Genomic DNA, 23,812 nt, shown 5'->3' on the forward strand with positions numbered 1-23,812 from the left:
AAAAATAAGCATTATTAAAACAGATTTCAGGAGCAGATAGGATGGGCGATGTTATTTTCCTAGCAAACACGTAAATTTGATACAACTCTCATCAGTGAACTGCACTGAAACAACCGAGTTCATAGAAAAGTCTTTTTTAGACGTAAGAAACTTAGGTCAAGAAATAAATCAGCACCTAGATAACCCCGTATGGCTCACGGCACCAGACAGTGATGAGGAGAACGTGCTCTTTTGCAGACACTGTTTGTCAAAACCTCATAATTTTCATTAAAAATCGGTCCCTATTGAGAGAAAAAGTGAATTAAAAATTCTAACAAGCCTAAGAATGAAACGCTGCCCTACAGTGAGCTAACAGGAGACAGGAATACATGGAGCACCCCCTCTTCCTATGTAGCTACTGTCAGGGAAATACTGCTTAATAAGAGTTAAACTGATAAAAAAAAAAAAAATCTGCTTTTCACCTGCCTACATACCCTGAGTTTAATTTGATAACTGGAGTATGTAGCAGCCAGAGCACAGAACGTTTCCAATCTCTAAAGCTTCTCTGGTGACAGCTCGACGTGGATCGCAGCAATCTCATTTTTCCTCCTTTATTCAAGCAACTGCCACGAGACCTGCAGCCAGGCACAACGGCCCCGTAAGCTCCCCCCTCTCCGGCCCAAGCACATTTTGCCGAGGTACCTTTGGCTAAATCCCTTCCCAGCTGCAGCAGTGCCGAGGAAACCCCGCGAGCACTCGTCCCCAGACAGTTCCGTCAAGGTGCAGCTCTTCCCTCGCAGCTCCAGCTTTACTCCCACGTTTTAAAGAAAACTAGTTGGAACGATGTCACAGTCATATTTTTCACCTCCAAATCAGAGCCGTCGATGCACTTGCCACACACACACAGCTGTAAGTCCCAAGTGACCCGAGACTTTAAAGAAAAGCGTTCAGCAGCTCCAATGGAGTAGGAAATCTACTTCCAAGTAGATTTGTGTGTGATGGCTTACACTTAGTGATGAGATGTCCTTGCAGTTGAAGCTTTTCAATTTTGAGTCTCCCTTTTTTACCATCAAACAAGCATATATATTATGCAGATTATGCATATTCCACAATATCTTGCAATTAAAACATGACTAAACAATGGTTGGGATGGGGGGAGAGGAAGAGGGTGAAGTGCTCTGGGCCCTGCGTTCAAAATGCATCTGGGTGTTTGGAAACCCTGTGAATAGTATCAGGGCCACTTAATTCACACAACCGCTCTAAATTTTAGGAAAGTTCATTCATGATAATAGTAATAATACCTGGAGCATTATATGCCATTGTGCAGCCACAAAACTTTCAAGCAAATTAGTGATCAATAATTAGTCAACCATTGACAAAGTGTAAGAGACGGTATGTTCACAAACCTTTCCGGTTATGAGTTAAATACGTTAGGGATACAGATTTTCCTTGCTGGGTCTTAATTGTTTCAATTCCTTCTGACAAGTACTCTGATATCTGGGTGAAAAGCTTTATCCTCGTCACAGATTTTCCAAGTGCCCCTCTCCCTGCAGCTGAAAACCCATTCTGCAGCCGCTCGCCGACTCGCGCCGACGGATGCGAGAAGCAAAGCAGAAAGCAGCCGGGCACAAAGCCAGAGTTCAGGACCATGTTTTTCCCTATCAGAGAACAAACCCCTGAAAGCAAAAACGCATTCACAAAGGTCACGTCTAGATTGGAGAAATAGGTCAGTTAAAAAAAAAGTGTTAGCAACGTGATTCTGAACAGTTCTGTACATCTACAGAGCGAGAGCCGGGTGTAAGTTGGCCACGGGCAACCCTAGAGGGAGAATCCCAGACCTGACCATCAGCATTTCATGCCCACTACTGCTCTGTTTATACTTAAAATATGGAATAGAAATTTTGAAAGTTATGAAATGTGAGTTAACATTAGACCTAAATTTTGGGTTTAAAAGGTATTTGCATACATTCTGGTTTCAGTCTTTCTTTCATAGACTTAGGAAAAGGAGTTCTTACATGCAGAGGTGACTGACAACAATTTATCTGGCTAACCGCTGTCAAATCTGCACAGTGTAATCCAGGGATTCTCTCTTTAACAAAAATAGCATTTCTGAGAAATGAGTTCCTATGAAAGTTGTAAGAACAATATGAAAAAAAATCCTTATTTGCCTTCCCAGCTGGATGGACAGCTCCAGAAATCTGCTGAAGGAAAAAAGCTTTTTACAGAGGGGGAAAAAAGAGTTGAGGCCACGTTTTGTGTAGGAAGTAGAGGCTGAATCAGAAGTAACAGCTAAATTAGATATAATTTTAAATACATGGAAGCCCAATTTTCTTCACAGACCTCAGGATAAACTCTGTATACCTACTTTTCTGTCGGTGCTCCTAACTCAGTGCTGTAATAAATCTGTAACTCAGCAGGGGGGTTTGTGGCCTCCAAGGTTGGTCAATAAGTTTAATATCTTTTTCCAGTCTATTTGACTTTCTTATACTGAATTGTCCCACTTCAAAAAGGAAGAAACCCTTACTGGAATGGATTACTCTGTCGGCTCTCTGCTTTGGAAGCTGACAGCTGAGGCCCAAGAGTTAAGTAGAAAGCTGTAGCTGAATCAATTTTTAATTTAATTTTTACTAACTTTGATTATTCAAGAGCAGCCCTTCCCTTCCCTTCCCTTCCCCTCCCCTTCCCAATCAGAAAAGGATTGTGGCCTAAGAAATTAAGGGGTTACACTCAGTAATTATCTTTTATCTGCAATTTGAGGATGTGTGTTTCAACTAACAGGTTTTCCTGCCTCATCTGAGCTTGTCAGTGTGACTGTGTCAGTTAACACACCTACAAGTAACACATTATGGGATGACTATCTTTCTTTTTCTACCTTTTATACAGTCTATGGGAGAACAGCATCTTTTATTCAGTAATCAAACTTAACTAAACCAAGTCATCTGACAGTAGGAGAAAATGTTTCCCAGCAAGAGTGGTCCGAGAGTGGAACAGGCTGCCCGGGGAGGGGGCAGTCCCCATCCCTGGGGGGGTTTCAGGGCCGTTGGGATGAGCTGTGGGGGATGTGGGGTAGGGGAGAACTTTGTAGAGTTGGGCTGAGGGTTGGACTCGATGGTCCCGAGGGGCTTTTCCAACCTGAAGGATTCTGGGACATCAGTGACTATTCATTCCAAATACAGTATGAAATAATTTTCTGCCTCATATAAGAATAAAAATTTGCAGAGGCATCTAGGTATGGAAATAAAATCATACTATGGGCAATTCAATTACTGCTGCGACTGCCAACGCTCCGATTTTAAATCTGCAGTCAGCCAAACAAAGTACCCGGGACCAAACAGCATCGATTCCAGGCAGTGTTTAAAAGCTTTGAAATAAACGGAGCCAAACTCAGGCTTCTCCTCACTCTGAGAGTGAAACAACAGAGCCTTTAGGTAGGGCAGCTGGTACCTGCATCATCCCTCACCCTCAGGTTCCTCCCGGGGAGCGCCCGGCACAGTCCTACGGCTGTGCAGCGGGTTTACACCGAGCTCAGCCCGTTTCAATAGCAGTTACAAGTTTCTCTCTAAATATCTACACTGAAACCCAAGATTTAATCAATGAAAATAGAATATTTTATGGCTTTCTGGGCTACCCCGTGTGCTCTGCGTGCACTCTGCCGAGCCATCCTCTATTCACAGGGGACACAGACCTGACTGCACGTCCCAGCTGGTGTCCAGGCCCCGGGAACCCCTCGGGGTACACACAACAGCAATGACATCGGCCTCGGCAGGTTTCTTTACAGCAAACAAAGTTTTCATAAATTACAAATCAAACACACAGCGGTATATACAAGCCCCTGCTGTCTATAGCTCAGTGCTGGGGAAGAGTTTCTGGTTTTGGAGAGGAAGAGTGGAGCTCCCAGCCAAGAGGAACACAGGGACAGGCAGACAGAATACCCAGGCTGAAGGCAACAGCCAAACAGCCCCTACAAAATGAGAACACCACTGGAGGTACACTGGTGTTTTCCCACAAACTCCATGGATTTGTTCCATCGGAGCTCCCTTGATGAGGAGAACAGATGGATTTCCTGAAAGAGGCTCCACCTCTTGCCCTGGCGAGGGGCCCAAAGGCGTTTGGAGCAGCGGGCAGCGTTAGTGCTCACGCCTAACTACAGCTTGGACTAGTGACTCGGGCAGAGCCAGTCTCTACATACCCAAACACATTTCTAAACGAAAAGAAAAATTATCGAATAGCGTGTATGTATGAATTAATTGGGGGATTTTGGACCGGACTCTGTTACCCAGCGAGACATAACTCTGAACAGAGATATTCACACAGAGCCCAGGCTTCTGGGCTCCGTGTCCAGTCGATGGGAGAAACAGACCCCCAAAGTCTCACGCATCCCTCTGTGGCAGATGCTTCCACCAGGTACATGAAATGCCACTGCTCACCTGCACGATGAGGAACAGCCCCCAGAGAGTGTGTAGGTGAGGTAATTCTCATGGATTCTCACGATTAGCGTTAAGGAACTATGACACTAGACCTGTTTCGGCCATAAAATAGTACTAGACACTCCGACGAGCAAATTACTATTAAGCAACTTTCAGACATTAGTATTTTCCCATCATTTCAAAGTCAACCACAATCTTGTATCCTAAAATCCGGTTACCTGAGATACATCTCTACAGTCTGATGACACTGATTTAACGTTCCATTTGAAAAAAAGTAGCAGAGTATCATTCTTCTTCTGTATTACCACACCTCTAAATACAGGAATTTCAATGGCATGTTGATGATAATTTAAAATTTGTTTTGTATTTAACATGAGCCTTTAACTGCATCCAACCTGCTGAGACTGCTTCCAGCCTAGCAAAAATGACTATGCAATTTCCACCCCCCTCCCATACTCTTAATAAATATAGTTCTTTAAAAATAAAAAAAAAAAAAAAGAAAGAAAGAAAGAAACACGTCTCCTGGGTCGTGACTTTGCAGAGTACGTAAGTCACTTCAGAAAAACTGTCAGTTTGTAAAATGAATGGAGAAGGTTTGGGCTGGGAAGCGGCGGCCAGGCGCGGCGGCGGCAGGAGCGCGCGGCGCCGTGGCACCGTTATCCTCGGATAATCACTCCCCTCGAGGATTAGCAGCACACAGATGAACCCTGTGCCACACAGCACACTCGGGGTGTCATTAGCTCACGATAACCCCGCTCCCTGCCATCTCCTATTCCTTAATTAGAGGTTACAAAGGTTATAGCAGGACTAAAAGAACTCGGGCGAACAGAACTTGGAATGAGCGATACCGTAATCAGTTCTAAAGCGGGGGCTGCACGGGCGCCATCAACAACGGCGTAGGTGGGAGACCACGGACATGCATTATGTTTTCAACTAATGAGCTAAAGCTTCAGAATGAAGAAAACTAGACACACACTAGGCCTTAATTTCCCTTAACAAATTCCAACTTTTTCAAAGTAGCATTTTCCCTAATTCAAATCACATGTATAACTACTAAAAAAACCCAACCCAACAAACGAAAAGGATTTTAGGATACCAGCTCACCTGAAATAAATTATCGAGTAAAACCCACGCAGAAGAAACACCTCCAGGGTGCCTCGGCACAGGCACACTGAGCCACGTACACGTTTGAGAAACCTCACTGTGACGGCAAAATTATGAATCGTGCTTCTCAGTTTAAGTGTTTTATTTTTGGTTCCAAACTGGCAGGCTGAGGCGAAGCGGCGCGTTCAGCGCGGGGGTTTAACGGCGTGGCCACGGCTCTGCTTTGTAAACAAAGGCCACATTTGCAGATGGAGCAGCCACAGATCCGCTGCACTCAGAACTGTTTTCCAATTCACTGTGAAACATCAATTATCTTTATCAAATAACAGTATCTCATCTCAGTCCATTATCAAGATGGAGTCTTATTTTAGCCGGACTGCGGCCCTATCTGTATATCAAGGCCGGCCGCAGTGCCAGAGTGAGTGAAAGGCTGTGAAATAATCAATAATCATCATCAAATTGTGGTCGACAGGTTGCGAGGATGGAAGTTTTTGATGAAACCTCAACCTTTTTTTGTGCAGCTGATAAAGCTTAACCTTTGCAATACCTGATAACTGGGGCTCAGTTAAAGGCAGCTCTGCAAACCCCTAAAAGCTCCAACTGCTCAAAACCTTTGTGCCGACCAACATCCCTCCGGTGCCGGGCAAGCTGGTGGACACAGAACCACCACAAACCTGCTTTGGGGATTTTTACACCCACATCTTTGTCTTCCAAGCCGGGAGAACCATGCTCGGTCCTAAAGCTGCCCCAGAAAAAGGTCAGGCGAAAAAGGACAACCTGTGCATAACAACAAACAGGAACAAGAGAAAAATTGCCAGCGAGTATTTGTCTACTTAAATGTAGGCAGCTTTGTGTTGTCCAGAATAAAAGCGGGATGAGATCACACAGATAATGGAAAGAAAAAAAAAAGCATAAAAACATATGTGCATTAGGCTAATCACATAGCAGCCTTTCTGTTGAAGTTGTTATTCTTATGCAGCCCCTTTCTTATGATAATTTAGTTTCAAAATAGAATTAAGGCACAGAATACGCTTGTAAACATTTTGTACCAGGCTTTCATTTTTGAGCATAGGATGAGTAATCTGCAACCTGAACATAACCACCCTGTGAGGAAGGGAGCGGTGATTCAGCCATACGGTGTTGCTTTTCTGTCCATCAGTTTCTCTAGAAACAGAAATTTGAGGACGTTTGTCACAAGTCACATGCACAAGCAGAATGGGAATTCCAAGCAGAAATGGACATTTCTAATTTTCTGGGCTGGGACGGTGCAGAGGACGGAAACAGAAAGGGCCCCAGACAAACCCCCCAGAAGCACAAAGTCCCCGCAGGGTTTCTATACCCACTACCTTAAACACAGACACACAACCACCCCCTGAGCAGCTCTCCCAGCGCTCAGGACAACTGTGGAGGTTTACTGGTGGTCTGAGTGAGCAAGTAACAGGAAAACTGTCGCCATTTTGATCAGACTTCATTAAACTTCAAGAAATTCTGGGGGATCTGGCAATACCTTTCTGTTGCTGATCAAAATTCTGTGGGATCTGGCAACCCCTTTCAGCACCATCACTGAAAAATTGGTCACAAACCTCCAGGCCACCGCAAGCTTCACCGTGGGACGGGCCAGGCCCCACACGCTGTACCCAGGAGCGAGTCTCAGCAGCTCCCCAGGGAAATTCACCCGGAGGAGCCCCCGTGCCGAGCCTGCGGTGACCGGTGGTGGGACGTGGGGCAGGAACAGGCCCTCCCTGAGCTCTCACCCCTGAGGGGTCTCTGCGGGCACCATCTGCTCGAGGAAGATACCCTGTCTGCCTGCACAGAGCTGCAGCTCAGCTCAGAAACAGTCATTTGGCCTCAGCAGAAAAAAATTAAATAAATTACCTCTTGGGCCTTAACTTCTCTGGCTTATCAGGCCGTGAACACTCATGTAAAACTGACAATCCATTCACAATATAGTTGCATTTCGATGCAGGAAGTTACTGTTAAAAACATCGCTGTGGTCCCTTTCCTACACCAAACCCCTGTGAGGTGGTTCAGCCCATTTCAAGATCTTGGTTTCAACCTCTCAGAGACACGTGAAGACACTGGAGGACTTAAATGCCAATTAATGTCCATTTCCTGGCAAAACCACAGCTTACAGGCAAGATTAAAGACTTATTCACACCCATTACCAGGTATTTTCAGAACCGTGGTTAAAACTGCTGAATTCTCTCTTCAGACAAAAGAATAAACTACAACAGAATCCCATATTTTTCCAAATAAAAAGACTTGACAAGCGAGATGTGCACTGATAATTGTAGCCAAATGTAGGAGCTCTGAATGAAGCAGCTGAAGAGCTCACAGCTCGTCAACACGAACTCCCACCGATCCTCAGGCAAACAAGGATGTTGTAGGGAAAGGAAGAGAGCTCATGGTATTAGATGGACCTTAAAGAGCAAAGAGAAAGACCTGAATAATTATAGGCTTACCCACCTGATGCCAAGCGCCCCCAAGAAAGGTACGGTTCACACAAACTGATACCAATGGCATGTTTAGATAAATACAGATGTTGTCAATAATGTAGTTTTCTAGAAAAGAGGTTGTGTCAAGCAAGCTTACTGAAATGTACGGTTTTGATGATAAAAGTCAAGGTTTTGATGATAAAAGTCCAAACCCTCACGCGGCAAGCCCTCTGAAAGGGGTTTGGTGCAGTCTGACACATTCCTGGGAGAAATGAAAATGATACGTAACGAACGGGTTGGCTGTTAGATGGATTAAATCTTGGTTAATCGATGTGGTTTGGAATGCAGCTGTAAACAGAAAAACTGCTGAATTTGTGCATTTCTCCCGGGGTCCCAGAAGGGCCTGACTTAACCTAAAAGCCACACAAAAGCTGTTGCTAAGAGTGAAGAACACCGAAAGCGTTTGGGGAGGAAAAACCAGGGCGGCACAATCCCGGAGAGCACCCTGGGCCCACGAACACCCTCCAGCCCCGAGGGGCCTCATCTCGGCGGTTTGTTGAGTATGACGGTGGGACTTCGACCGAGCCTACAGCGCTCACATATAGAAATTAAATTAACAGCTTCTTAGGCAAATTAACCTTAGTTGAAGGTAAAACAAGACCTACTGGTCAGAGGTTGAAGCTAAAGCCAAGTTGAACTAGAAACAAAATATAGCTTTAATAATGAAAATAATTAACTACTGAAATACTGATGATTTGGGGGATTTTCCACTACTGGAAAATTTCAGACCAAGACGAGATGATCTTCTGAGGCCACGCACTGCCCGGTGCTGCTGGATTCCAGCACCTGGCCCCAGGCCGGGGGTCCGAGGTGACGATCCCTCCTCACTCCCCCTCCCCTCGGCCCATGAGCCGCCAGTCATCTGCTCCCTCCATTTACAATTTTGCTTTCCTGAGAGAGACATCACCCGTGATGAATACACGCTGAACTGCTAAATGCTGCTCTGGAGACCGCTGATGTCACGCTGATGGATGTGGCACCAGCCACTATTAAAAAAAAAAAAAAAAAAAAAAAATAAAATCTGCTCTTACAGGGAACTGGGGTCTTCCGTAGGTGTGGAGGGGGCTTGGCACCTCCCGGAGGGCTGCTCCGCACGCCGCCGGGCTGGGAAATCCTCTTCCCACCTCTCTCGGCATGCCAGGGCTTGGAAGGACTTACAAATATTCTGGTCACAAAGCCACTACTCCTCCAGCAACGGAAAATGCTAAATACATTCAACAGCAAATATCGTACGGAAATATCCCAAGGTTTAGCTAGTATTTTAAATAACTCTCATTTGAACTTCAGAACAGAGTTCCTAGTGCAGTTTAATACTAGAAAATTGTTTACTGGGGAAAAATATGTGAAAATTATGAATGTTTATGAAAAAACAAAGAAAACCCTCCACAGAGGCAGTTCATACTAAAAATTTCAAGTGCTGCGTAAAATCATATTATTGTGAGAGACAAAACTGTTGCAGAGGAATCCTACCTGTATTCTCCTTCAAGATATGGCTATTTAATAGGAAACGTGATTTAATTGATTTAAAAAAAACCCCTAAAGTGTTTGATATTTCTATTTGTCATAATTATTCTGGAACTTATTATCAAAGCATCTCAAATTTTAGATGCGATCTTGGCATTTTATGTTGATTCTCTTTTCATAACAGCTTTTTTGTGTTGGGTTCTTTCTGAGATTTTTTTTTAAAAAAACTCCTTCACGAATTCTTTGGATTATCCCAACATTTCAAAAGCTGCCCTGCGAGGGCCTCCCATAACCCTTCCCTGCCGTTGGCAGTGACGAAGCCCAAGCAGCGGAGCCCCCTTGCCCGCTGCCGCCGAGCACAGGCCCCCGCTGCCCCGGGGGTACCCAGCCAGCCCACAACCATCTCCACCATCACAAAACGCCCCCCCCGGGCAGCCCCGTTGGCTTCCAGAGCCGCGCAGCACCACGATAGTATGTTTTATTATGAGTGTCATGGAGACGGTGTGAAAAATCCAGCGGCATCGGCAGCGCGCGGCAATGGGTCAATACCGTTCACCGAGACATTGTGCGGATAATCAACAACAAGGCCCCGGGTTCTGGCTGCTGCAAACAGCTGAAGGGCAAATCAATACCACCCTGGGAAGGACACTGCCCGCCCCGCTCCCCACAATCCTCCGCTGCCGCCGCAGGAAAGCGCCCGCGCGCCCAAATGAATTCCAGCTCCGCTCCTTTCTTTCGCTCGGCGCTGGGAATACTCAGGAACGTTTGGAAAATGCTTAGTAAATAATTGAACAGAAAAGAGAGAGAGGGAGAACCTAATCTCTGTATTAAATTATGGAAAAAATTAGGTAAAAAAATGCCTTTGGAATGCTCGTGATATAATACAAAGGGGCTGCAGTTTTCATCCCGATTTAATGTTTTAAAAATAAACTCAAATCCGACCCTCCTGAAATGAGTAAGCTATTTCCTCAAAAGCAAGCTTAAATGTAGAACATTTAAAAAAATATATATTATAACGGATAATCTATCTTTTAAAACGTCAGGTGGAATTCACATGTTAACACACGTTATCTGCACAACAGCCATAACGCAAACCACACGCAAAATTCTGAAACGCAGATAACTGGCTGCGAGGCAACGTGGCAGTATTAATAATTGACACCTTGTTAAGTAAGTGATCCTAATATAGTAAATTTTACTGGGAAAAAACCTGTCATAAATAAATGTTGATTTATTATTTGTTAAAAAAGGTGATTCTTGGCATCCATCATTCTATTAATCATTAGGTGCAATTTCTCCGTCAGGACGTACAACCACCTTTCTGGAAAACAAAATAAACGTGCTGCAAGGAAAAAGAACCGATACAAAATGGTTTTGTTTCCTATAATTTCAGATAAAATGCCTCTCTTTTTTTCTGCAAGTAGATCATAAAATTCCTGTCATTAGCACCCTATCTCACCTGTAGTGTAAAAACAAAAAGTAAGTGTGTGTAAAAACCACACTTAGAGCGCATATTCAGGCTGGCACTTTGCTCTACTGCTGGTAATTACTACGAATTTTTCTACCAACCATACACCGTGTTAAATCTGTGCCGTAATTTCAGCAACACAAAACCCCACGCTGCTCAGATCCTGCCACCAACTGCACTTAAAAGGGATTTTTATATATTTTTTTTTTTAGCATGGCTGCGTGATACGAAGAACTAACATTTTAAGCTTTATTTTCATCAGCGTGTTAGTATGCACAGAGCTAAGTTACCAGATTATAGTGTCATGAATTATTCAACGCAAACATCACAAAATCAAAAGCAACTGCAAGCAAAGAAATCGTCTGTCTTTTATGAGCATTTCTGATATTTTTTTCAGAGCAACGCGGCTTCGGCGCACCGAGGCGGCCGGTGCCGGCACTGAGGCAGCGGGCAGGTCTTAGAGCAACCGCTGCCTTGCCTTGGGGATGAGGAGCCTGCCCGCCCCCCCGCCTGCCCCGGCCTGCCCAGGGGGATCCCCGCAGCTCAAACACCCCCTCCCCAAACAAGGCTCCCAGGGCTCGCCCGAGCTTGCTCTCTGGAGCTCCGAACCGAGACGTTGCCCCGACAAGCCGGTTTCCAGTTTGAAGCACCAGGGCAGAGCTGCTGCACAGGGCAGGGAGGGAGGGAAAGATGTTCCATGCGGGGAAAAAGGAAGCAGAAGCCCCTCTGCCTCCCCAGGAGGGCTGGTCTCCCTGTGCGTGTCACCCCAAGGAAGGGGAGTGCGGCGGGGCGGGCAGGGGTGCCCTCCTCAACAGTCTGAGGGCAGCTGGAGCACGGTCCCCTGCTGCACAGCGAGCCCAGAACGCTGCCCATCCCATCTGGGGAGAGGTAAGGGGGGAACTCGGGGTGAGCTTGGAGGCACCCACTGGTGTCTCAGCTTTCTGAGAAATGTGAAGAATGTTTTTTAGTGAGAATATACTGAACCCTGGTTCATACTTGCATGATGTACCCCCCAGCTTCAGTGAGGCTGGGAGACCACGCTCCTCAGCTGAGGAGAAGGGTGCTGGCTGCCTACACCACCTTTTGCCATAAGCCAGGTTTTAATTTCAGCTGCAGTGCTTTAACTGACGGAGAGCTTTTATTCCTGACTGCTCTTCATACCCGGGACCACAGAAGGGACGGCGGTTCAGAGTGGTTTTGGTGCGAAAGAAAAGAAAAACTGGAAGATGCAGGTCCCCCTGTGAATTCCTGGGGGTTCGATGAGCCCAGACCCACACCCTGCGCCGAGGGTCGGCCTTGGCAGAGATAACCAACCCCCAAAACCCGCCCCAGGAGCGAGGGGCAAAGCCGGAGGGAGAAGAGGAGGTTCTGCCTCACAGGAACACCCTCGGGCACAACAGGGAGGCGGCAGAAGCGTCAGCTTTGACATGCAGTTTCATCTGGCAAAATATTACTCAGATAAAAAGCCTTTCCAAGTTCTGCTTTGGTGTGGATTCACAGAAGGAGAGAAAAGGAAAGATCTGGGGCAGCTCAGCACAGAGGCTGGAATAAACACTGAAGTCAGTCTGTGCGCAGCCCGGAACATAAATGAGTATTTTGCCTAAGGAGGATTACGAAAAATGGAGAGTACGTTACAGAAAAGGGTTTTTCAGAGTCCTCTGCTCTTCACCTCTCACAATAAAGGCTGAAAGTGAGCGCTGAGGCTGCCTGTAAATAAGGCAGGGGGGGAACACCCAAGGAGAGGAACCAGTTATTTAAGCTAAAGGTCAGCAGTGGTACAAAGACTTAGATACCCGTACTGGTGTGGGAAATAATAAAATATCACTAACCCTCGATATTTGAACCCAACGCTATCCTGGAACAACCCTCCTCTGGGTGTGGAGAAACCCGAGGCTTTTGGGATGGATGTGAGGAGACGGCGCCATGCCCGCTGCAGCGGGAGCGAGCCCTCACGTCCCGGGGAGCTCCCACCTGCAGCACCCTCAGCCCACTGCCCTCCCCTCCGCTCATCCCAGCGGTCACCTCAATTAGCAGATAGCCTTAATGAGGAGTATAAATGGGGACAGGGGGTGGGGGAAAGCAGTTCCCCCTCTTCTTATCCAATAAGTAATTCTGATGCCTGATAAAAAACAGTTTCCGTGTGAGTTGTGATGAGGCAACTAATAAAACTTCCATATGCTTTCAAACTTTTCCTTTCAAACCATATTTACTAAAGACAAAATTATGTTTACGGCTTCAGGAAAAGGTTCAAAGAATCCTCTTTTTTGAAACACTGAATGACTAAGCAATTTTCTGATTGTGTGTTTCTGGTGATATTGTTCAAGAAATAAAGAAACAGAACGAGCTTAAGCTGGAGGATGGCCTGTGTCAGACAAACATTTCTGTTGGTGGAAATGAAGCAGAAGTCAGCACCGAAAGTGAAAAGGTCCCAGGAGGGGAGCGGGGGGGAGAGGGACTGGCCAAGGGCTCCAGCGCACGGCCCCGCCGCCGCGGCACAGGTTTGTGTCCTCAGCCGCGCTCTGTCCACACCCCGGGGCGCTGGAAATATTCTGATAAACTTTATGAAAGGCTTTCACTTTCTGAAAAAAGTAAACGAACCCTTTGAGCTTTCCCCCCCCCCCCCGATTTCAAAACTTTGTCACCTACACAATCCTGGAGTTATTTCACGTCTTCCGAACAGCCTGAAATCTCCAGCGGAGAGAAATAACTTAAAAGATGAGATTGGGAATAAAAACCCTGTATCCAATAGATGGCGTCACCCCCTAATAATCATATATTGGCACTCACCAAGTTGTCCTGGCTCATGAATAATCATAAAATCTGCAAAGGACCCTGCCCTAATTGTCCTGAAAGTCCCCTCAGTCGTTCCCATCTCTGCTTTCCATCATCTCCTTGGACTTAAGAAAGTAAGAGAACAAATGCTGTGAATATTCACCAACACATCAAACAAACCGAGAGGACGAACTGCTGAAACGTGGAGTGAGTAAGTCAGGATGTTTTGTTACGAGTGTCATGGAGATGGTGTAAAAAACCCTACTAACTCCAGGGTCTGGCCCTGGTGGGACACGCACCGTACGCTGACCTTGCTGTGCTGCCCTGCGACACCCCTGCCTCTGCAGAACTGCTGCGGGGCCCCGGGCCGGGCGGGGGGTGTTCCAGGCCCCCGGCGCTCCCCCGGCCGAGCCACAACCACCCCCGACACTAACGGGCTCCTCCGCTCACCTCGGAGCCAGGTTGTGCTTTGGACCCGGGCGGCAGCCAGACCCCTGCAGCCGCTCGCTCGCCCTGACGCGGGGACTCCACGGGGCGGGGAAAGGCAGACTCGTAGGTTGAGATAAAAACCAGTTGAGGAATTGCAGTAGAATAAAACAATGACAAGAATGAGAAGCACAAACGGGCAATGCACAACGCAATCGCTCGGCCCCCGCTGACTGACCCCCAGCCCGCTCCCGCCCAGTGACCCCGAAATACCAGGATCCCCCCACGGCAATCCCGGAAGCGGGAGAGAACCCCCCCTTCCCGGCCGCCCCCCCTCTCCATCCTGAGCAGGACCTCACACCACAGGGAACACTCCACTGGTTAACTGGGGTCCGGGGCTCTGGCCGTGCCCCCTCCCAGCTTCTCGTGCACCCGCGCACGGGCAGGACGGGGGGAGTTGGGGAGACCTCGATCTCCCCGCACCGACCGCAAACACCAGCGTGTTATCAGCTTCTGCTCATCCCAGATCCCCCCTGAACCCCAAACACTGTTCGAGCCACTAAGACGGAGAATTCCCTCTATCCCAGCCAGAGCAGGAGAGGCAGCTCCGCAGCTGAAGCCCGCACCAGAGCGGGTTAAAAGCCCGAGGCGACAGCACTGGCTCAGGCCTGGCCTAAAGGGCACGAGGGGTTTTGCCAGCGCTCTCCCGGCGCTCCCAGAGCGGAAGTGTAGGGCTCTGCTCGTCACCCCTCCCTCTCTAGCAGCACCAGGCACCAGCTCTCAGCTTGTGACACCAACCCTCCCCAGGACACCCCGACCTCCCGCTCCCCACTTTCAGCGTGGTGATGCCCAACAAAACAGCCCGTGGCCAGGGTCACCCTGGGAGGCGTCCAGCCGCTCCCTGGGGCCAGTGTGGGTGGGTGGGAAACAGCCAGGGACCACGCCAAGGAAAGGGATCTGGGCAGGGATGGGCTTGGGAAGGGATCTGGGCAGGGATGGGCTTGGGAAGGGATCTGGGCAGGGATGGGCTTGGGAAGGGATCTGGGCAGGGATGGGCTTGGGAAGGGATCTGGGCAGGGATGGGCTTGGGAAGGGATCTGGGCAGGGATGGGCTTGGGAAGGGATCTGGGCAGGGCTCTGGGCAGGGATGGGACTGGGAAGGGATCTGGGCAGGGGCACACCCAGCTCCGCAGCACAGTGCTCGTCCTGGCAGGGACTGCTGGGCAGCAACAATGCTGAGAGACATCGGCCATATTAATATACAGCAGTTTTTGTGGACCCGTTTTATAGTTAAATTAATAAATCATGATCCAAATGACTTAAGCTAAAACAAGGTAGAGCAGTCCGCATTTCCTATCTGCCTGCATTAGGTAGCTATTTATAAAATAAATCTGGCCATCTTCACTTCCATAGGACGGATGTCTAAGCAAAAAATACTGGAACAGACAACGTAGTCAGCTACTAGATTTGAAAAAGAACCCCCAAAATTTCAGAGCAGGCAATGAACCAGGCACGTATACCCCAGCATGTGGTTCTGCCAGCCAAGGACTGAGTGACACTGCAGATCTAGCAGGAAGAAATCTACGCCACCTCCTCTATAATGCACATTTTGTAGGGACTAAAGATAACAGCTTTTACAAACAGCAAAAAAATTATACTTAGAAAAAGGCAGATCCAAAATACAGATATTTTATCCAAGCTTTATATAAAGGCTACTGAAAGTCAATGAAAAATAATAGCTGATCACAAGGAATAATAAAGAACGTTACTAGTGAGCTTTTCTGAAAAGATAAGGTAAATACTTTGTCACGAAAACATGTTTAAATTCCAAGCACCCATTTCAACATTAAACATATCACTGCTAAGAAATTATTTAACATCAGAAAATTCTAAACACCTCAAACATAAGCATCACAGCAGTTTGTAGAAAGGAGTTTTAGGGAGGAAAAAGCCTCAGTGGATTTTCTCTGTGACTCCTACGGTAGATAAGTATACTGCTATAAATCCGAACTTTTAAAACCCAGATTTTTTCCTTTATTTCAGAGCAGGGTATCACCTAACTGGAGGCTTTCGTTATTAACCCGTCTGTGGAGCCCATTCAGCTCCGGTGAATGAAGACAGTAGGGCTCTATATACTTTGAGTCCTTCATTAAACTATTGATCCCTTCAGCATTATCCATAATGTTCCAGCAGCTCAGCATGTCAACTGATGCAGAGCTCGCTGCTCTTTCCTTTCAATAACTTCCAGGCGTTATGGGGAGGAAGTCACAATGATTTATTTACCTGACATTTCCCAGTCCGGATGTCGTAGAGGGCCACTGAACCATGGCGGGCTCCCACTGCGATTCTGTGACTCCGCTCGTAATAGCTGACCATGTAGAACCTGAATTGAACATTATAACAAGTAACAGGTGAGATCTGACCTGCTTGCATGATGTTAAAATTAATTTGCAATGCCACTGGGTAATTAACACCAGGGCCAGAACAGAGATTTGATTTAAAAATCCATCAGCTGCCAGTTTTCATACTTGGCATTCAGCAAACAAAGCCAACTGGTGTTTGATACCTTACCACAGAATCAGAGCACGTTTATTTATTTTTACTCCACAGTGTTGAACGCTTCCATGGAGTTTGGGAATAATCCACGTGATAACCCCCAGGTCCCTGGCTGTCCATGTGCATACCCTGTTTGCAGCGGAACACCCCAATAACGCTGGATGTCAAATGGTTAAACAAGACAATCTAACCCTGAATAGTTTCAGAGCACTTCTCCTTGAAAATCAAATGAGAAAGAATGAGAGAAAGTGTAGGGAAAAATATGCAAGCTCATAAATTTTTGATTGGCATACCAAAAAAAAAAAAAAAAAAAAAAAAGAAAAGACAAGAGGAAAATTCATCAAACGCTCTCTAATCCAGTAACATCCACCAGGTGCAAAGGCCCCGAGAAGCCTGGGATAGTGCTTAACGTCCAGCGTGACTGCACGGCATTGATTTCAATTCAAACAGTTGCAAAATTCAAGGAATTTCTACACCTTCAAACACAAGAGAGTCAAAATTCAAATCTTTGGGAATATCGTTATAAAAGGGAGAGCAGACCTGAGAAAACTGCTGACTGCATTTCCAATTAAATTTTAATTTTACGGTTAAATTTGACTATAACAAAGTCTGCCAGAGATTTCTAGATTCAGTCTATGAAAAAATATGTTGCTGACCATATTTATGGCTTCAAACAACAAACCTTACAATGATCTATCCCCTTGTTCTCCAGGATTCCCAGAGTGCCATAGCAACTGCTCTCCTACAGGTATGATACACTTGTTCCCACAGTGCAGGATGGCAGTCAGGAAGAAAACCAGCATGAAACATGGTGTTATGGGGGGGAAAAAATAAAAAAAACAAAGAAAGAAAATCACTAGTTGTGCAGGAGAAAGGACAAGAGTACGCGGCTTGGAATCTGCCTCATCAATCTGCTTTTCATATTCCTCTGGGTGGCAGTGGCCACATTATTCATTTATTTATTTGTTTATTACTGAATAATAATAATAATAATAATAATAATAATAATAATAATAATAGTTCCTTGTTTATTAAGAAGATTGAAAGAAGCGCTTAGAAATCAAAAGCTGTGGGTAAATAGCTCGGGAGCAGGAGAGGCAGGAGCCAGGTGGGAGAAAGAAGTAGAGAAAAGGGAGAATGTTGTGGGCAAACAGGTCCCCGCGGGGGCCGGGACAGGACAGCTTCTGCGGGTCTCAGCATTCCCTGGGCAAACACCGGCACCCTTACAGTGGTGCCCCAGGTGAGCAGGGAGGGGGCTGTTTTTAAGGCTGTTTTATATAACCAGCAAACTGGGGACTTATAGATAAACTTATAACACACAGACACCCCCCCCCGCTGCTCGATCACTACAAAACAACTACAGCAGCGAGTTTCGATATAAAATGGTTTCTATCCCCACTAACTCTCTTACACTAGTGAACGGGCCCGGTCTGCTTGTCCCCCCCCAGGAGATGTGGGGAGAGAATACCCCGCGCTATTACGCGTCAGCGAACAGCCTATCTCGCCTCACCGCGTTTCAGTGCCCACTTAGAGCGCCGAGTCAGGCTTTTCCTTTGAAAAGACCAATCACAGCAGAGTTTGGGGGGGAAAAGCTTCATGGAAATAGATGGGTTTAGGTTATTTTTCTAAAAAAATAAATTAGTCCTTAAACTGACATTTAGTTGTCAGATCTTTACCACATCACCTTTCAGTTAGCTTAGCGCTGTTACAAGCACAGAGTTAGGTATTTTCATCCCCTGCAGCCCTTTCTAGGCCTCTCTGCTGTAGAGTTCAACAGGGCACGATAAGCCAGCGTGTATTTAGACCATATTACTAATTTGTTTTCACCAGCCGGACGTCGCAGGGTAACGAGCTGCCGGGAGCGGAGCGCGGTGCCGCGCTGCGGGGGCACCCCACGTACACAGGCCGGGTTTGGGATTTGTGGGGGGAAACGATCTTGCCTCTTCCAGCGGACACGAGCCAGCACGCCTGCCAGCTGGGAAGGGGCTGCTGGCTCGGGTTTAGGCTGATGTGGAGAAGGCAGCAGCAGCGCTGCCTCAGCAAAGAGCCACCAACCTTAGCGACCGCTGAACTATCCAGGGGGTTCTAAACCATTATTTTTTTAAAAACTAACATTCTAAGTTAAAACCAGCCCAAACTGGAATGTTAAATATTTGTTAAAAGGAATTTGTTGATTAACATCACGGCTTCATTAAATTTTAATTGCAAACTTGAGTATCTTGCAATAGCCAGAGGGGTTCTGGATTAAAATTTCGATACTCTTCAGTCCCATTTCACATTTCATTCTTTTATTTTTTCCCCTTCTACAGAATGAGCGTCCAGGCTCCCTTGAGCATTACCACAACAGCCCCTCCAGCTGATGGCCTTCCTTCAATTATACTCTACAAAATCCTAGAAATAATCAAGGTATAAAATTTTGTTGCACAACCTCTCTTTGTCTAATCCTTGAAATTCTCACTCTTCCTGCAAGACCACTCCCCGGTCAAACACCATATAAACCACTTGTTATTTAAAATTTCATCTACCTTCCCGTGTGAGACTATGCTGTTACCCAGAGAACTTTAACTCAGCGGACTGTACTAAATATGTGACCTGACCACACAGAGTCCACCAGGGACCCCTCAGCTGCAGTGCCACTGCTGAACCTGGAAAATGCTCAAGTCAAACAGAATTTCAGTATTATGCTTCGCAGTTTTAAAGGAATTCAGAAATATTTCATGTTCGTTGCATTGTATGTCAACGCTTATTTTATTTTGGCAAGAAATGGGTTTGCAGAGAGCGTGCCAAAAGGCAGCACAATCCTCTCCAAAGAGCAACACTGATGGGAAAAACAAATAGACACCATAATCATATGCTGGAAGAGATGCTATCCAAAAATATCCACGGTGATGGATTTACCTCATCACCACCCATCAGGACTGAGTCACGCTCACAGCAAGCAGCGGCATGACTGCTGCATTGGTCCAGCAGCCAAAAAAGCTGAAAACCCACGAGGAATGATAATCAGGTACTTGAATCCAGCTCACGCTGCTCCCAGCCCTGGGTCGGACGGAACAGGAACGTCGCACCCAAGCGGCCGCAGAGACCCCACCCAACATTGGCCATCGCAGCCACCAGCAAGGCCCTTCCGTGAGAGCTTGTGCACTGAGCAGGGAGACCCCCAGGTGATTCTGCCCCAAGGGGGGAGCAGGCAGGGCAGCCCAGCAGGAGGAGAGAGCACCGCCACGCTACGAGAATTAACAACAGGCTCATGTCAAAGTGCTTCCGCCTGGAACCTCTCCAGAGATCGGAGCATTTGCTAAAACCCGATGAACATCTCCACTGGGCTGAACGATCACGTCGGTGGGGTGCTGTATCATTTTTACAATGGCCATAACTATGTAGAATAGGAAATATTACTAGCAATTTAACAAAATTTTAAGATAAGGTATCCCTATAAAAATACAACAGGAATAGGGAGATTTTTGCACTAATTCCCACTTACCCTTGCGTTTATATTTTAAGGTAAGCCTTTTAAAGCATCAGGAAGAAGGAAGATTACCTCTATCAGTATCCTACCTGTCAACAGGATAATTGTTCTTTTCTTGAAACTATTCAATATTTTAATAGCTTATTAAATTAAAATGTAATGGCCGACAGCTGATTATTTTAATTTATTGGTTGTACCAGTTTAATAGTATAACTGGGATATTTATCACAGTCTAAAGATACTGTAAATGTTCCCATTTTATAAATCACATTTTACTATGTAAAAGTGCCATTTTAAGAGCAAATTGGCCCAAGACAAAGACAACTGATGATGCTGAACCCTCACTGCAGGGCAGCAGGAGCCAGTGCCTGGCTGCAGGGCGTCAAGGCACGTCACTGCCTGTCTGGGAACACCCCACACCCCCCACGCTACATCCCTGTTTTCTGCTGGCACCATCTTCTTCCCCCCCACCCTGAGTCGCTTTGACGGTGGCAATGAATTCACCCGGGCAGGCTGCGCCTACTGGAATCGGAACTTGTTCCTCGAGTACGTTATTCTCATTTTTGTGACAATGAAGATGTTGATAAATCCTTTGGGGGAAGCTGCTCAGCTTGGGTGGCTGTTCCAGTGGGGTACCTAGGACATATGTAGGGGGAGCAGCACAGAGCTTTTCATGAGATTACACAACATTTGCCTCTTTTTTGACTTTGAAAAATATCCAAACTCCAGGGAGTGGTTAATGCTTTTTTTTCCTCTGATCCATATCTGTCAGATGGGGCAAAAAAGCCTACAAAGGCCTATAGGTGAATTAAAACCACTCTTCCCATTTGCTGTTTTAAGGGGCAAGCATCACGTAAAAGATTGTTTCACTCCTAAGGAATCCATCCTGCTGGTGCCCCTACAATTTATTTCACAGTATTCTCGGAGGAAGAGCTCACCTGCAGATGGCTGGGAAGCATTCCTGAAGACCCTTCTTCTTAACTAATGATCCCTCAAGGCAATACATGATGATGTCCATAACCTTGGAAACAAAAGTTAAAATCATTTGACGTGCTGTATTTTATGTTTCCTAATAAAAGTTTTAACAGGCAAAAATAGAGATTGGGGGGAAGGGGCTGACTGCATCTTTGATATCTAACTTTAAAATACAGTTGGGATAGAACAAACAAGAACTGTCTTGCATATGATAGAGTTTACAAAAGCAATGGCACTGGCAACTGGAACCATTCAGAGTAACCTGCAAACAGTTCTAAAACAACAAACTGCTGGGAAACAGAAGCTGTGGGAGCTCCAGAAGTAGTTCTGGTGTGAAAAGAGCCCCTGGGCATCAGCAGCGACATCCCAACCCTGGTACATCATCTGTACCATTCTTCAAAAACATTTGTCAGCACCAGCAAATGCAACAGGTGAAAACACCCGTGTGACCCCCCAGCACGTTCAAGTACCAGCGCGATGAGCACACAGCACCATCTAGGTTGGAAAAGACCTTGAAGATCACCTAGGCCAAGCATTAACCAACACACTGTACCTCCAGCAAATCCTCTTGCTTGGGCTTTTTCCCCAGCAATGCAACTGAATATAATTTAAATGTGATTTAAGCTTTTAAAAAGATCAAAAAATGGGCTGGGTGGTATGGGTGGTATAAAAAAAAATTCTTTTCACACACAAAACGAGCTTGGAGCAACCTGCTCTAGGGGAAGGTGTCCCTGCCTGGGGCAGGGGGCTGGGACTGGATGATCTTTCAGGTCCCTTCCAACCCAAACCAGTCTGTGAGGAAACGCTACGATTTGGCTGCAGGCCAACACCTTACTCGCTGTTGCATCAAACCCCAGCTCTCCGCCTTACCTCCACCAGCAGGTCCACGACGTCAGTGGGCATCTTCTCGATAAGTATCTCGATGACTCTCAAGATCTCGCCTTTAGCCCGAGCCAGGGTGGTGGTGTGAATGTTCTGCTGGGACTGCGTGTTGGCGGCGAGGGCGGTGTGTCTGTGCACCTGCCGAAGAGCAGGGTTACACGGGCACGTGAGCCTGCCAGGCAGGACCTGAGCCTCACCTCCCACCGCGGGCACTCCCCTGCCCGGTCACTCAGCATCACTTCAGCCACTACTGGTTATCCTTGAGGGTTTTTAAAGAAGGGCTTACCCGTTTTAAGTAATTCTTAGTCTTGTAAAACTAAAGGTTAAGATAAGCAAATCCCTGGGTCTTGATGACATGATTTTCACATGGTTGAACATCAATCTTTAGGCATTTGACTGCTGCTTTATAACTGGCTTTTTTTTTTTTTCTGCCTGTCGCTGAACAGGGCCCATCCTGCTCCTTTAGCTCAGCCCAAGCTCCCGGCTGTACCAGCTTCACCCAGACACCCCTCAGACAGCCCGAGCTGTGAGCAGCGTCCCTTCCTCCACACCCCCAACCCCTCTCCCTTTAGTTCCTACTCAACGGGGTCACGCGTGCGCTGCTTCAAGAGCGTAGGGTTTTACACGTGGCTCTTGGAAGTTTAGATAACCAGAAGGCAGCAAATTAAGACAGGCACAACTCCTGGGCCTCGCTGAACATCGCTCCTGTCATCAATTTGGGGTGATGTGGGTACCTGCAGGCACGCAAACATGAACACCCGAACCGTTTCCCTTTTTGGGGAGGGAGGGACAATCTGATGCTCCGTCTGCGTTCGTGGAGCCACAAGACCAGAGGGGGAAAACCTGCATCAGCGGAGCCGAGCGGCCCCTCTCACCTCCTTGGCGATGGTGGTGATGAAGGCGGGTGGTCGGGCCGTGGCGATGAGGGACAGAGCGTGTCGCGCCGAGCGGGCAGAGTCGGCGGCGGGGCTCAGGGGCAGCCCCATTGTGATGCTAAACGGGCACCAGACAAAGCGGGGAGAAAGAAAAGGAGCATTAGACATATAGAGTGAAAAGATTAGAAACAGCTTATAATGTCAGTTCAAGGTCAACGGGAGCACTCAAACAGTTAGAATATAATGGACTTCCAACAATGAGCAGTGATTAGGAGTCAGGGTGTTCTATCATCAAATACAAAATCGAATAATTAACCATGAAGATTGAAAACAGTATGTGCATCTGTCCAAAGTGTTAAAAAGGCCTTGTTAACAAATTATCTGTACGTGCTGAATACATATCACCCGACTGAGCTCAAGCAAACGCGCAACGTCTTCCCAAGAATTTATGGTTTATTCTTTTACGACGTTTTAAACGCAAGCTGAAAAATACCCTCTGCGTAGTAATTCTCCTTAATTCAGTTCAGCGCTGGTTACAGGCGAGAAAAGCAAGAAGCTTCTTGAAGAACTTAAAACCACCCAATCTATTCGGTTTGATTTTCTTTAGTGCGTGACTCAGGCGCAGCAGCACGATGAGATGACAGACAGTCCTGCACCTTATGTCTTCTAATCACTGGAATTATTCAAAAGCTCTTCAGAATTTCTAACACCAAGGTTGGTTTTTTTTTTTTAAACTGCAATTCTCTGAACAACAGTAAGGAATTAACTGGCATCTAAACTTTCCATATGCAATGTTTTTGTTTGCTCTGACAAGATAAATGCAAGAGACACTAAGGTAGTACGTACCCAGTAACTATACTGAGCAAAAATAAAATCTGGTATTTGGAAACTGAGCGCTGTACTACTTTATCTCTGTTGTA

At 46.6% G+C, this 23,812-nt stretch overlaps 1 protein-coding gene across 4 annotated transcripts in view; it reads right to left on the minus strand.

The window, feature by feature from the left end:
* The window catches only part of WDR7 (WD repeat domain 7), a 130,682-nt gene that overhangs the window by 11,926 nt on the left and 94,944 nt on the right, over positions 1-23,812 (minus strand). For all 4 annotated transcript variants that reach the window (XM_074931476.1, XM_074931474.1, XM_074931473.1 and 1 more), the window contains 4 exons: positions 22,893-23,010; positions 22,006-22,155; positions 21,099-21,181; positions 16,419-16,518 (listed from right to left, as the gene is read on the minus strand). In XM_074931476.1, the coding sequence (XP_074787577.1) occupies positions 16,419-16,518; positions 21,099-21,181; positions 22,006-22,155; positions 22,893-23,010 (451 nt within the window). The remainder of the gene's footprint in view (positions 1-16,418; positions 16,519-21,098; positions 21,182-22,005; positions 22,156-22,892; positions 23,011-23,812) is intronic.

Source organism: Athene noctua, chromosome Z (genome assembly GCF_965140245.1).
Source record: "Athene noctua chromosome Z, bAthNoc1.hap1.1, whole genome shotgun sequence".
Lineage (NCBI taxonomy): Eukaryota > Metazoa > Chordata > Aves > Strigiformes > Strigidae > Athene > Athene noctua.